The 15,421-nt window shown below is 34.3% G+C and overlaps 1 protein-coding gene across 7 annotated transcripts in view; it reads right to left on the bottom strand.

Annotated features, from left to right (window-relative positions):
• Atf7ip (activating transcription factor 7 interacting protein) overlaps nucleotides 1–15,421 on the bottom strand; it is a 109,024-nt gene that overhangs the window by 43,634 nt on the left and 49,969 nt on the right. For 4 of the 7 annotated variants that reach the window (XM_010638416.3, XM_010638412.3, XM_010638414.3 and 1 more), the window contains exons 2-4: nucleotides 5,342–6,852; nucleotides 2,395–2,481; nucleotides 1,463–1,611 (exon numbers count right to left, since the gene is read on the bottom strand). In XM_010638416.3, the coding sequence (XP_010636718.1) occupies nucleotides 1,463–1,611; nucleotides 2,395–2,481; nucleotides 5,342–6,845 (1,740 nt within the window). In that variant the 5' untranslated portion in view covers nucleotides 6,846–6,852. Of the gene's footprint in view, nucleotides 1–1,462; nucleotides 1,612–2,394; nucleotides 2,482–5,341; nucleotides 6,853–14,999; nucleotides 15,080–15,421 lie in introns of those variants that run through there. The other 3 variants (XM_010638413.3, XM_010638415.3, XM_010638418.3) reach the window with 2 other exon arrangements.

Below are 15,421 nucleotides of genomic sequence, written 5' to 3'. Positions count from 1 at the left end.
GTATGTAAATTAAAATATATGTATGTATATGTGTGTGTGTGTGTGTGTGTGTGTGTGTGTGTGTATAAATATAAAACCTACCTTCCTCAAGAGGGTAGTATATACAAAAAACAAAATTTCCAGAGAGTGAAAATTTAAAAAGAATTTCAAGTTTTAGTGTTTTATTTCCTTGCTGTCTTATCTCATTCAAACCACATAAAGGAAATTGATTAAAGAACCAGTTTTTTAAATTTTTAAACTATTATAGACCAATATTTTGTGAGATGCACTAAGAATGTTACTAATTGTCACTCTGTAAAACATTTCCAAGTGTACAAAATCTCCTTATGGACTCACAACAAGCAGGACACCACCATATATCCAAGAACCATTACCTGAATTAGCAAAGATCTAAAGAAAAAAACTCACAATGCACAGAAAAGTTTTCAAAATTCTTCATATATCTATACAAATCTAAAACTAAAGAAGCTGTATTATTTCTATATACTAAAGAAAAGGAAATGTGTGGGGTCAGGGGCACTTTTTTATTGCTTCACTCTTCTTATTTCTAGAAAGTGTAGGTATTTGTACTGTATGTTAGTAGAAGAACCTTGATAATAATCTGGGCATGACAGTACATGCCTGTAATGCCAGCACTCAGAGGTTGAGGCAAGAGGATCCCAAGTTCCAATCCAGCCTTGGAAACTTAGCAATTTAGTCAAATCCTGTCTCAAAATAAAAAAAAAAATTTAAAGGTCAAAGGTCCAGGGATATAGCCCAGTGCAAAGGCTCTGGGTTCAGTCCCTAGTATCATTGAAAACAAACAAACAAACAAAAAACAAGAACTTTCATAATACAATTTCACTAATATACATACATGACCTTGAAAAAACAAGTTTCTCCATGCCTCTCTCCAAAAGGCACTTGCTACAAAGATTTGTGTGCTATCCTGAAAATATATAAAATACTGAATATTTATTCTCTATCCTAACAGACATAGGAAAAGGTTTCCAAAATATATTCCGTTGCTAGTCCTACCATTTTTAATACTAACTCTAAAGCACATAACAATGATTTTAGAATCAGCAGACTTACACCATGAAATGAGGCTATGAAGATTAAAATATTAACATATAAAACCTTGATGTTTTTCACTATAAAACCAAGTTCAGTATAAGAAGAAAAAAAAAGAAAAAGCTGAAAAATGGTTCATTTTGTTATAAAAACAAAATAAATATTTATCATTATGTTTCAATTACTATCTCCAAAATAAATCATGTGGTCAAAAACAGATCAGAAGGAATCTTAAAGTTAAATTATCAATGATAATTATAGATTTGTTAAGCTCAGCTACTTTCTTCAAGTTCTCTTTCAGTGATAAACTGGATATTTCAGTAAAACATAGGAGACTCTAATGTCAAACGCCTGGAAGAATAAAGTGCTACTTTTTTATACAATAGAGCTTTTAACTTATTTCCAACACCTTTTGAAGCTTCTGATTAATGTCTCCTTTGGCTGTAATCTTTACTTGAAATTCTGCCTCATATTCCTCTTCAAGATATCGACGACGACGTTTGGACTGTACATTGTCCATGTCTTCTGATTTAGAACGTTTTCTTCCAGAAAATTCATCTGAAAAAAAAAACCACAATGATCAGCCAGGTGTCTTTATTAAAGGCCTTCATGCCTATTCCCCATATTGAGCAAAATCTTGTTTTAATCTATCATAACAGAATTTTCAACCAATTATTACTGGTTAAAAGTGAACATTCAAAGATCTTCACTTATGAAACTATTTCAAATAATATTAACATTTAAAAGATCATAAGCAAATTTTTTCTGGTTTTATTCAATATATAAAAACTTTAAGCAATAAAATCTCCATACTTTTGAAAGGCAAATTACCTTATATGACTATATTCATATCTTTGTGCCTAATTTTAAAATTCCAGTTCTAACCTGTAACTCCTCTAATAATAATTTAACTATGGTCATACTTAGAGAGCAAGATGACAGGGAGAATTACAGAACTCAGGTTTCCTGACATTTAGTCTGGTGATCTTACTATCAAACCTAACTATAGTCAGTCCTATCCTTCTCTTCTTGTGAAATGAATTATCATTCATTTATATCAGCCCAGACAAAATTCTAAGTCCCATTCATTAAAATAACCTAAAACAATTCCTCTCAAGACAGCTATCTTAAATTTTAAGCCTAAATCAATTTCTGTGAGACAACAAAAAATATAAATAAAAATTTTAAATCTCGGAAATAATATACAACAATATATTCAGTTATCTTTAGAAATGAGTTAATTGTGGCTTACAATGAAAATTTTTACAATCACCTCATGGGTAGCAATGCATACCCACTGATTTTAAAACTAGAAACAATAGTTTGCTTGTGCATGCATACTTTTCTCAGAAGGTCTTTCATCTTCTTCATCTACCACTTGCTCTTCTTCCTCAGGTTTGCTGTCCTTTTCATTCTTCTCTACTTCTGCTAGAACAAAATTAGTAACTTTTATTTCTACTGGAATTCACAACAGCTCATTAATCTACAGTTTTGATAATTACTCAGATACCAAAACAACCTTTAATAAAACCAAAGTCTCAAAAATGTAAGAACATCAACTGATAGAATTAAATAACCAAGCTTACATTCAACTGTTCTGCAATTTATAGTAAACTCAATATGGAAAAATAGTATCACAGATTTTAAAAGCAATCTTCATAGTAATTTTCTAACATAGATAAGATTAATAAAATGTGAAAACAATATTATAAAGCCCAGGTTTCTTTATATTCATTTACTGAAACTAAAGTAGTTGTGACAATCACCAAAATATTACAAACTACTGGTAAATTCAAAACTAGTATTTTTGTCTAGAAGGTGGAATGAAGTTATTTTAATAGCTATAGGATAACTCATGAGGAATGGAGAGCCTATCCTAAATATAATAACCACTTTACTTAAAAATAACACTTATTTTGATAATAGTGTCAAGAACTGAGTTTGGTGTTTGACATATATTACCACCCGGTTTCAGTATGACAGTAATCCTACACTGTATTTTTGCTATCATATAGATGAAGAAAATAATGTTCAGGAAGGTTAAGCAATTTTTGTAAGTGGCATATAAAACATGAAAAAAAAGAGTGCCTCCAAAAATATTGCTAAAAAAAATTACAGGTTTATATTATATTACAAAAACTAAAATCACAGAGGTACCAGAAATGCCTTTTGGTCAATTAATCCAGCTCCTTAACTAAATCATTACATGATGGGTAACAGGACTACAACTATTCACTTAAAGGTTTAGACTTCTATTTGCCCCCCAACATAGCTGGCTCCGTGGTGGCTTCAATAAAGCATAAAATGTTTTGTCATCTTTTACAAATAATATTAAATAAGCAGCCACAAGATATACAGCAATATATATATATATGAATAGCCAATATCAAAATTCTGACAAAGATAAAATGTATATAGTCATTAAATCACAAGCTGCAAATTGCTATGATGCAATCTTTTTCGTCTTACAGACTTTTATAATGCTTTTTTTTTTTTGGCGGAGATTGAACTCAGGACCTTGCGCTTGTGAGGCAGACAGCGGAACCACTGATCCAAATCTCTGGCCTTTATAATGCTTTTTTAAAGGACCTGCCCCACTGCTACATTCTGTATAAATACCTACTGGATAAATGAGTAAAGTTCATCTTGAATACTGTTCCCTGTTATCTTCCCAAAATACAAATTTTCTTTCTTGTCACTTAAAATACGTCAAAAGGCCCTTACCTCATAATACTTCAGTACTGTTAACAACAGTCCATCATGATATGATATGCTTCTCCTACAGTGACAATTATGCATTTACTCTATTAATATTTACTGAGCACCGCCTGTGCATCAGTCACCACTTTAGCCTGATAATGGTGGCTCAGAGCAGGTAACAACAATTACAAATTAGATTCTCTATCTATTCTGAAGGCAGTGCCAATGAGATTTCCTATGAGATGTTAATAGAAAAAATGGTTCCAAGGTTTCTGACCTGACTAGGTGAGATGGAACTGCCAATACAAGGAAGAAAATTCATTAAAACCCTATGATATATAAATATTGAAAGGAAAGGCTTCCCTGAATATACCTTGTACTCTCATAAAGTTATCCTTGTCTATATTTCTAGAACACAAATACCACTCCTACTGTATATACTCTCATGGCTTTTTATTTAACAGTCTGTAATTTAGCTGGGTGTCATGACACATCCTTGTAATCCCACCATACAGGAGGCTGAGGGAGGAGGATCTCCATGAGTTCAAGGCCACCCTGGGCTACATAGTGAGTTCAAGTCCAGTTCATCTGCATAGTGAGACACTGTCTCATAAAAAAGTCTGATTTAATTCTTGTCTGCATCAAATCCCTAGAACAAAAAGAGCTGGGTCTATCTCCCAATGTTCTTTAGAAATGAAAAGCTATCTTTTAGTAAGAAAAAAAGCTTTACCTCTAAAAGCTAATATGATGTATTGGGGAAATTTTTTGCCCTTTTTCTACTAGACCTGCCTCTATTTTCACTTTCAACAACCTAGGTTTTGTGGTTGACATGCTCTGTTCATAGGAGTAATTCTCTCCTCCTCTTACCCAGAAAGTAGTTAGAATATCATTCTTTTTTTTCTCTAGAGTACAATGTAAGAGATAGGAAAGGAATATGCTGATCATATCATGTTGTTTATATTTATATAAGAAGTTTAGAATTAACCTAAAAGTAACAGGAACTTCATGAAAAAGAGGAGGTCATCCAAGAGTGTAGATTGGACAGAATCAAGAAGACTGAAGAAACAAATAGGTGAAGTTTTTATAGAAAAGATAATCAGGATTCAAGGTTTCTGGCTTCCAACAATGGTAGTATCAATCCCCAGACCCCCCAAAAACTTTTTAAAATGAGATTTGATTGTGAAGATTATTGGGAAAATAATTTTGTTTCATGATGACAAGAAAGAATTATTGCTGGAAATTCAAACAATTATGTATCAATTTAAATTGTTATCATAGTGTTATACAAGATCATCTTATCTAGACTAAAGGCCCTTAAATGTACAAGGGCTATATTTTCTACTTATCTCCCTTAGCACTTAGCAAAATGTTGCTCAGGGAGAGAATATTTTGTAACTCTGAATTCTAACTACTAAGTTAAGAATCAACGAAGTTAAGACATCCTCTATACAGTCACAACCTTCTCAACTCCTTCTGCAACTTTAAAAATAAAAGCACCCCCAAAAATCTAAAATTTTATCAGAATATATTTATCAAACAGTTCATTAAAGCTGATAAAAATTATTTAAAATTTAAATGACCTACTAACCTGGAGAGCATGTCTCATTTTGTGCTGTAACTTCAGACTCATCTTTTTCACATGAAATATCCTCTTCATCAGAAAGGACCAAAAAGGCTTCTTTAGGTAAACTTTCACTACTTTCTTGTTTAGATGGTGAACCAAAAGAAACTTCCATTTTCTCTTCCAAATCTGGACTGCTCTCATCAATTGGAAGGAGAGAAGCTTTAGAAAAGCAAGTAAGTTCGTCCTCAGCAGGTGCAAGTTTTTCCAAAATAGGAATAATTTCATCTGTCTCCATAGAATCTGTATTTTCTAAAGCAGTCTCATTTTTGTCACTTTGTATAACATTTTCACTAATGGTTTCCACAAGGTCTGAAGAATTTTCATCATCATTCTTTTCACCTTGGTCTATCTCCATACTGCTAGATATAGCCTCTTCACCAAGAGCAAGCTCTGTGATAGGATCTTCTCCCTTCTTTTCATTTTCAGGAGGTAGATCTGAACAAATTGTATCATCTGTTTCTAGAGTTTCTTCATTACTGCCAATATTATCATCAGCTTTTTTCTTCTCATCAAATGAGTCCTTATTCTCAATTTTGCCTGAATGTTCATCATCCTCATTTTTTTCAAGGAAATCATTATTCTTATTGCTACTTTGTTCTGTACAGTCAGTTTCAAGGACTGGTTCACAAACTGGTACAGAATTTGGTTCAAAAGTGGGATCAAAGGCTGACTCAGAAGTCAGTTCATCAGAGCCCAGATCACCAGAGGCCAGATCACCAGAGGCCAGATCATCAGAGACCAGGTCACCAGAGGCCAGATCATCAGAGGTCAATTCACTACAAGCAGGATCATCAGAGGATTGATCACCAGAAGCTGGATCACCACAAGATAGATTATCAGAGGCACAATCACCAGAAGCTGGTTCACCAGAAGCACTTTCACTAGGAACTTGTTCCTTAGAAACAGGTTCACTAGAAACCAGTTCAACAGGGACAGAACCACCAGTAGCAGGATCACTAGGGGTACGTTCTTCAGAGGCAGGATCATCAGAGGATGCATCACTGGTGGCGAGATCACTAGAAGTGGAATCACCAGAGTCTGGATCTCCAGCAGCCAGCTCACTAGAGGCTAGATCACCAGAAGCTGGCTCAGTGGTTGGTTTAAAGGATGGTTCAGGAGTTATTTTACTAGGAGACAAAGGTTCTTTTAAATCATCATCTTGATTGTTTTTTACATTAACATTTAGGATACTGGGTTTTTCTTGCCATTCTGTTTTACTTTCTTCAGAACCAAAACAAGTATCATCAATGCCATTTACTTCTTCCTTATCTTTAATATAATCTATATTTTCCAAAGGTGAGGTTGGGTCCAAATCTCCATTTTCATGGCTGCCATTTAAAATCTTGACATCAGTTTTCAATAATTCTTCTTTGACTTTATAAACTGCTTCAAGCTGTTGCCGATCACTCACTCTCATTGTTTTTCGAGCCTTAAACACTTTTTTCTGAGGTTCTTCTATACTATCCATATTGAATCTTTTTTAAAGAGAAAAAGATAAATAAAATAGGAGTCACCTAATTACAGACTTGCTCTTACAAGAGAAGCAAACAATACATGCTGTGTCATTTTGAAATAATGACATAAAGGAACTTAATCTTTGAGTATTCAATTATTCATATAATTATGAACATGTTTATGGAAATAGTCCATATTAGAAAATCAATTACTGTGAGAATTCAGGCAAAAATGACCAGTTTTCATTCTCAGAAGATTCAGAGTCCTGAGGAAAAAAGGAGCATAAAGGAGTAAATGAAAATAAGAAAAATAAAAGTGTAAGAATAAAAAACTTACAGTAAGTAAGGACCTAGAAAAAAACTTACGGACCTAAAAAAAAAGAGGTGTAAAGGAAGAATCAAGGAACATGCAAATAAAGATTATATTTATAAACAGACCCAGTATATAAACACAACTTTAACAAGAGATTACAATCACGAGAATGAAAACATTACTTGTCAATTAAAAATCTTTAAATCAGCAGCAAAGATGGCAAGTTGAAGGTCAACCTGGGCAACTTAGAGAGATGCTCTCTCAAAATAAATAAAGGGTTGAGAAGGTATCTCAGCACTAGAGTGCTTGCCTACCATGTGCAAGGCCCTAGTTTCAAGCTCCAGAAACACTATCCCATAGACATACACACACACATTTATTTTTTTAAAAAGAAAATGAAGACAACTCACACAGTGGGAGAAAATGTTTGCATATTACATATCTGATAAGAAACCTGTATTTAGAATATATAAAATATATATGAAAACTGTTTATATACACATACACATAGAAAATAAGCTTACAACTCAATTTTTTAAAAAAACAAGTATTGTAATCCAATTTAAAACTGAGTAAAGGACTTGAGTAGACATTTCTACAGAAAAGGCTCATTATCACAACGTTAGGAAAGTGAAAACTAAAACCACAGTGAGAAAACACTTTACATGTAACATTACAGATATAATCAAAGCAAATAGCTAGTTCTAGCAAAGACCTTCATACCATGCTGTGTTCTGTAAAATGGTGCAAACTGCTTTGGAAAATGGGCAATTCCTCAATATAGTAAATATAGAGTTGCCATACAATTCAGCAATTCCACTTCTTTTTCTTTTTCTTTTTTTTTTTTTTTTTTTTTTTTGTAGCAGGGATTGAAGTTGGGACCTTGCCCTTGAGAAGCAAGCAGCAGTGGAACCACTGAGCTGAATTCCCAGCTCTAGCAATTCCACTTAATGAAAATCTACCCAAACAAAGCAAAGCAAAACATGTCCACAAATGCTCATAGTAACATTACTCATAATAGCCAAAACTGAAAACAATCCAAACATCCAGCAACCAATGAACAGACTAATAAAATGTGGTATTATCCATACACTAGAATATTATTCAGCCATAAAAAGGAATAGAGTACTGATATATGAACAACATAAATGAACTTTGGGAGGAAAGAAGCCAGTCATAAGACTACACACTGAATGATATCATTTGTATGATAATGTCCCGAATAGGCTAATCTATAGAAACAGAAAGTAATTTAGTGATTACTTAATGTTGGAGGGTTTGGGATGAAATAGAGATGGTTGCTAAGTACATGCCTGTAATTCTAGCACTCAGGAGGCCGAGGCAGGAGGACTGCCATGAGTTCAAGGCCAGCCTGGGCTACACAGTGAGTTCAAAGCCAGCCTGAACTGCACAGCAAGACTGTGTCTCAAAAAGATTAAAAAATATAGACATATATACATATATACACATATAATGTGTTCTCTTGGTAAATTTTGCTAGATACCTCGATGGTTATATTTTTCAAAGAATGAACTTTCACCAGGAATGGTGGCACATGCCTGTAATCCCAGCACTTAGGAGGTTGATGAAGGAGGATTGCCAGGAGTTTGAGGCCAGCCTAGGTTGCACAGTGAGTTGAAGGCCAGCTTGAATTATAGAGTAAGAACCTGCCTTAAAAATGTATACATACTTTTATCCTCACTGATATTTGCTTTACACCTGCTTTTCAGTTTCACTGGTTCCTCTGCTAATACTATTCTTTTTTCTGACTTTCTTGAATGGGTTTAATTTACCATTTTTTTTTCTTGAGGTTCAAGTTTAATCATTAGTTTTGAACCTTTCCTCTTTTGTAACACACGAACAAAAAGCTATAAATTTCTAAGAGCTTCTTGAGTTGCTTCTCATATTTTGATGCCTCAAAATTTCATTATCCTATTGAATAAGTGCATTGTGGTTATCTTTCATCCGAGTTAGTTAGCAACGTGTTGATTTAAAAGTTAACACATTATAATCAACTGAAATGAATTTTTTAAAACGCAGGTTTGCTTGCATATCCAGAAATGTAGCAATATTGATCATGAGCAAGTCATGAAGCATTTGAGATTTATTTCATGTCCACCAAGGTAACTGTCTGTCTGCCTTATTAAATGAATGGTTGGTACAAGATTACTGGTTGAATTGTGCAACTACTCACCCCCCAAAATAAGTTCTAAATTCCAGAACTTCAGAATGTGACCCCATCCTAATAGATGCAATTAAGTTAAAATAAAGGTATTAGGGTGGCCCCTATTCTAACATGTTTTGGCAGGGGAGTTGGGTTGGTTTGGAGTTTTTTTGGTACAGGAGACCGAACTTAGGACCTTCTTTCTGCTTGCAAGGTAGGTATGGAGCCACTGAGCTAAATCCCCCACCCTAGTTTGTTTTTTTTTTTTTTTTTTTTTTTTTTTTTTTTTTTTTAAGATAAGGTCTCACTGGGTCTCACCCAGGTTGGCCTCAACACCACAAATGAAGCGCACACTGGTTTGAACTCACAATCCTCCTGCCTCAGCTTCCCAAATGCTGGGATTACAAGCATTTGCAATTGCACCCAGCTGGTATTCTTTTAAAAAGGGGAAAACTTAGCTGATCGGGGTAGAGCATGTATACAATCCCAGCAATGGTGAGGCTGAGGCAAAAGGATCACCATGAGTTGAAAGACAACCTGGGCTACATAATGAATTCAAGGCTAGCCTTAACTATATATAGCAAGACACTGTCTCAAAAAATAAACAAGTAAATGACTAGATAGATAAGGGAAAAATGTGGACATTGACATGCACACAAGAGGAATGCCATGTGGAGGTTGGAGTAATGCTTCCACAAGCCAAGAAATACTAGAAGCTGTAAGGGAAACCTAAAACAAATTATTCTTTAGTATCTTCAGAAGGAACATGGCCCTGATAATACCTTAATTTTATACTTTCAGCCTGCAGAATTGTGAGACAGTATATTTGTCATTTATACATTTATGTGTGTACATTTAAAAGAAACTAAGAACAGAAATTCAAATCTAACAAAGTATATCTACATGCAAAAGTAGGTGTCATTAATGGTGAAATCAGACTAGGCCAAGACAAGGTGTTCTGTAGCACCGTTTTTATGTTAGCATATGGCCAATACAATGAAATAAGTAAAAGAAGACAAATCTGACACTCCTGGAGAAAGAAAATGACAAATCAATCAACAGTGGAATAAAACAAAAGTCTTTTAAAATCTAAGATGTATAGGGCCCAGGATTTAGCTCAGTAGTTCCGGTGCCTGCCTGGCAAGTGCAAGGACTGGAGTTTCGATTCCCGGTACCAAAAAACAAAACAAAAAAAACTAAGATGTATGGAAGGTAAGAATACTGCTTTTGCACTAACTATCCACATCCCAGCAGCATTACCTACTGGAATGATGGCAGGATATACTTGTTCTGGTCTAAGTGGGGGTAAAAAAGCAGCTTCTGACATGATGCTCATAGGTAGGCTTCGGTGTCTTCCAAAACTGATTTGCTTCCCCTTTGAACATTTTCTTCCTATTTCACAATATCTATTACACATTTTTGTCCTCATTTACACTTTCAATTTCTCATACCAGAGAAACAATCAGTATTTACATATGTGTCCTATTTATTTCAGTTAAGAGTATGGTCTCAAGGTGCATCAGTTTAGCTACAAATGTTTCTAGTTTATCTTTATGGCTGAGTAGTACTCCATTAAAACACAATACACACACAGACACACACCCCTCAGGGCCAGGGATTTAGCTCAGTGGTTCAGCCGCCTGCTTCGCAAGCACAAAGGCCTGAGTTCAATCCCAGGTACCAAAAAGAAAAACAAACAAAAAACAAAAACAAAACAAACAACAAAAAAAACCTCTTCTTTATCCAATCACCCATTGATAGCCATGGGGGGGGGCAAACAAGGGAAAGCAAAAAATGAGAAAAGGAGGAAAAAACAGAAACAAAGATTTTGTAAATAAGGAGTGGAGGAGGGGAAGAGAAGTTGAGGGGAGGGAAGGGGAACAGGAAAAAATTAACCAAGACATACCATGTACAGTTACAAATTTCCAATGATGAATGTGATCATAATTTAGGCCTAAAATGTACCAATCAAATAAATAAATAAAACCACTAATCTGATGCTTGTAGGTAAGCTACACTATCACAGCAAATGGGACAGCTCAGCTTAAAGCCAAGCGTTACAGCCATCTGAAGGTCTCTGGCAGTGAAGAAGTCAAGCAGCACTCGAAGAGATGGAGGGATTCTTCATTACACCTGTGGACTCATGAGGAGTTCCTACACTGAAGTCTGAGCCCCAAATTGCAATGCAAGCAGCCTTAATGGAGATTTTCTAGGGTAGGGGGGTGGGCCTACCTACCCAAACTTGCTCATAGAGGCAGATGGAGGAGTTAATAAAATATTCTTGAAACCTTCAGCAGTAACATTGCTTTGCAGCACAGTTACTTGCTTGAACAAAACGTTTTGCTATATTGGGCAGGAACATAGTACAATACAAAAGTAACACTGCTTGAACAAAACATCCTATGGAAAAACTCTTTATCAATGCTGCTAACAGACATACAACCATGTCTCAAAACATTCAACTCAAACAAGGTCACTGCAATCCACTAAGCAGAAAACATCTCTATATTCCTAAATGAGAGACAGATACTCCTTTATCAATTACAGTGTTTCCTTGCCACTGTTGACTTCCCTATATAGATGAGATGTATTAAGATTCGTACTTTCTAATCACCCAATCCAGAGGGTCCATTTCCTTAAATTCTCCAAATAACCCAATCTATACCATATAATAAACAAATCCTAGACTACGTTTTGTTTTAATATCCTCACTGATGTACCTTACAGTTTCCCTATAGTGAGCATTCCTCCACCCCTGCAATGAATAGTAAATTCAACTTATTCAAAAGCAATTACGTTTACAGTGGCTGATAGGCCTAAAACAAGCCTGGCCTATTTGCTAGAGGTCATACAGCTTAAGACTCTACCTCTTTGTCAGACAGCTTCTAGACTGTGATCATACATTCTCTCAATTTTCCAATAACTTATAACATATTCCTTCGTCTTCCTATTCTTTTAAATTATGCAATCGAATAAAATTATCTAGAAAAACTACCTTTCAATTAAACAGAAACATCAATGCAAAGTCATCATGGACACTATTTTAAGGCTTCATTACAGTCTAGAATTTCAACTACAAGGTTTTTCCTGCCCCGTGCTAAAAAGTCACATTGATTGCAAAATTTTTCTACAAAGAACATACAATGAAAATTTTCTAGTCATTTTCCCTGACTTAAAACACACAAAATAATCATATTTACGTTATTAATAGTTAAACTTTAAATATTTTCAAATATTGAACTGTATTTTAGACTTTGACCTAAAAATAGCCATATTTCCCAGATGTTATACGAATAGCTAAGTTACCAAATGTTGCATTAAAAGTGTATTCCTTTAAAATTTTTTCCTTAACACAAGAATATGAATGCTACATAAATTCATAGATTTCAATTCCAGTTTGTTCAGGCATTTACTGTGTGATGACACTCAGTAAGTCACCTAATATTTCAATTTCTTAGTTTTAGTTCCTTTAAAAAGAAAATACCAGGCCAAGGATTTAGCTCAGTGGTTTTGTTGCCTGCCTTTGTTTGCAAGCAAAGGCTCCTGAGTTCAATCCCTGGTACATAAAAAAGTAAAAGAAAATACCAGTACCTTCTAAAGAGGTTAGGGCAAAGATTAAATGAGATTTAATCAATTAACATTAACAGTAAGCATTCAGAATGTAGTAAGTACTCCATAAATGCTTTCATCATCGTCTGTATATTCAGGATAGTGTTTTTAGGCATGAATGAGTCTTAGACGAGTATGTCTTAAATAGTTTAGATATTTTTCATATATTTGAATATCCAACATGTAAACCACACATTCAATACTGAAACCACAAAATAACATTTAATAAAAATAAATATCCAAGATAAGCTGGTTTTGACAACAAATCATTGAGCTCAGTATTAATAAAAGCACTGCCAAAAAGAGTGAGAGTAACTACCATCCATACCCACAAGGGAGCACACTACAGCCATTTACCAAATCTTTTATGGGTTCTAAGCATAATGAGAATGACACAGTAAGGAAGTAGCATGAGGAACCAGTTCAAACTAGTTCAACCATAATTGTGCAAACCAATCAGCAGTCTGCTTTCAGAAGTCTATTTTGCATAAGCAAAGCATATTTTAAAAAGATACACATTAAAGAAAACCACGTTACCCGACGACAAGTCTCTGTGGCTATGTTACCAGAACAAGGAATTTCTAAAGATCATTTTAAATACTGTCACCTAGATCTATGATGCCATTCATAAAATTTCTGCAGAATAAACGCTATTTTTTAAAGTGGCAATACTAGAATCATGAAGCTTTCACATGGTTGTAACTTGTTTTCATACAAAAAGTATTTATATTTTACAGAAAATGTCTGCCATATTTAGAAACAATTGCAAATATGATGAGCCAGTACTTTTTTTCATGAGAAAGAAAAAAAATGTTTTCAAGTCCCTGCTCTATACATTCAGATTCTAGAGCTTTGGGGAAATATTACCATTAATTAAATCTTTTCCACAAGATTTCATATTTGAATAATCAAAGAAGGGTGTGTTGCTTGAAAATATGTAAATCTTTTTCAAATTTTTGGTAAATTATTTCTAAGGAAAGCCCAACGAGTCACCTCTTAAAGTGAAAACATTTTCTTTTCTACTTCATCCCCCTCCACCCACTCCTTTCACTCTTTCTAGCAAAAAGATCAGAGCTATGAAACAACAAAGGGAAGCTGTTTTGTTTTAGCCTACAATCTGCCTGCTCAAAAAGCTCAAGAATTTAAATGGCTGTTCAAGAGCTGCTCACAAACTCAACCAATAAGATGCCAGCATTCTGATTCCTGCCCAGCAACAGGAGGCGGACAATAAGGTCAGAGACACAGTTAAAGACCTGGATCTGAAATACTTCAGTGTGGTTCTTTGTCAGAAGTAAGTAATCTAGAACACAGTTTACATAAAATCCTAAATCTGTATGATATACATTAATTATACAACACAAATAAATTAAATAAATACAATTTACATCTTTTATGCTATTTTACCTTGCTTTAATACATGTCCAGGAATGTTTCTAGAAATGTACATTTCCTGAGGAATGAGTCAAACAGGGACAATACCTAAGAACAATGAATTAGAATCTGCAAAATGCAAATGTAATTTTTTAAATCCCTAGTCCTTACATGTATAAAATATTTACAACTAGAAATTCCCACAAAACCCTAAATTGATGTAACTAACATAGTTTTCATACCTACCATTAGTATCATAAATTTCAAATTCCAAAAATAATATTCTAAAGCCAAAGGACTTCTATGAATAAATAGCATGATAAAGTGCTGTGTTGTCTACTGCACTGAACTGATTCAGTTTAATTCATATAATGAGATTTAAATGTCTGATTCTTGTCTATTTTAAGTGGTGTAAATATAATTACTACATCCTTTTCTTAACTGCCTTTCATAGCAGGTTACAAAAGGTGCTATGAGCTTTCCTTCTGAAGAAATTAAGTAAGTGTGGATTATAAAGTACATATCCATGTAAAATTGAAGGGAAACATCTTACATCATTCTACAAGTTTTAACGCAATATTATAAAATAAAAATAGAAAAAAAAATTTTCAAAATCACTGTGTATTAGATTTTCTTAGTAAACAAGTTTTTTAAAACAAATCTCACCACCCCTCTTCATTACAGATGGACTTGGTAATTTTTCAAACATACCCAAGAGGGAGCTTGCTGCAGCCATACTCTTAGTTTATATACTTTCCCCTCAGGAAAAATAAATCAACAGCTGCTTCAGTGCTTCAGATCTGCGGGAGAGAACTGAAATTCACTGTCTGATTGGCTCAAAGCCGTACTTGTCTAAAGCCAATCAGACATCAGCACCACAAACCTTGCCCAGCAACAAGGGAAGCAGATGAGGGCAAGTGCTCTACCAAGAATCCAAGTGAAAAATAAAGGTGAATAATGAAATTGAAACATTAGTTCTATAAATTAAAAGGGGCTGTGATTGAATGGCTGGTTTATGGTAGGAGTTTTTTTCTTAAATAAAATAGGGTTTGTCCTAAGCCTTTTCAAACAGCCTTAAAACTAAGTGCTACCAAGATCATTCTGTCAAAGTGCATGCACACAAAAACACTGTA

Source organism: Fukomys damarensis, unplaced genomic scaffold (assembly GCF_012274545.1).
Source record: "Fukomys damarensis isolate Sample0158 unplaced genomic scaffold, DMR_v1.0_HiC HiC_scaffold_19, whole genome shotgun sequence".
Lineage (NCBI taxonomy): Eukaryota > Metazoa > Chordata > Mammalia > Rodentia > Bathyergidae > Fukomys > Fukomys damarensis.
The sequence above is the reverse complement of the archived record's forward strand: the minus strand, read 5'-3'. Positions and strand labels throughout refer to the sequence as shown.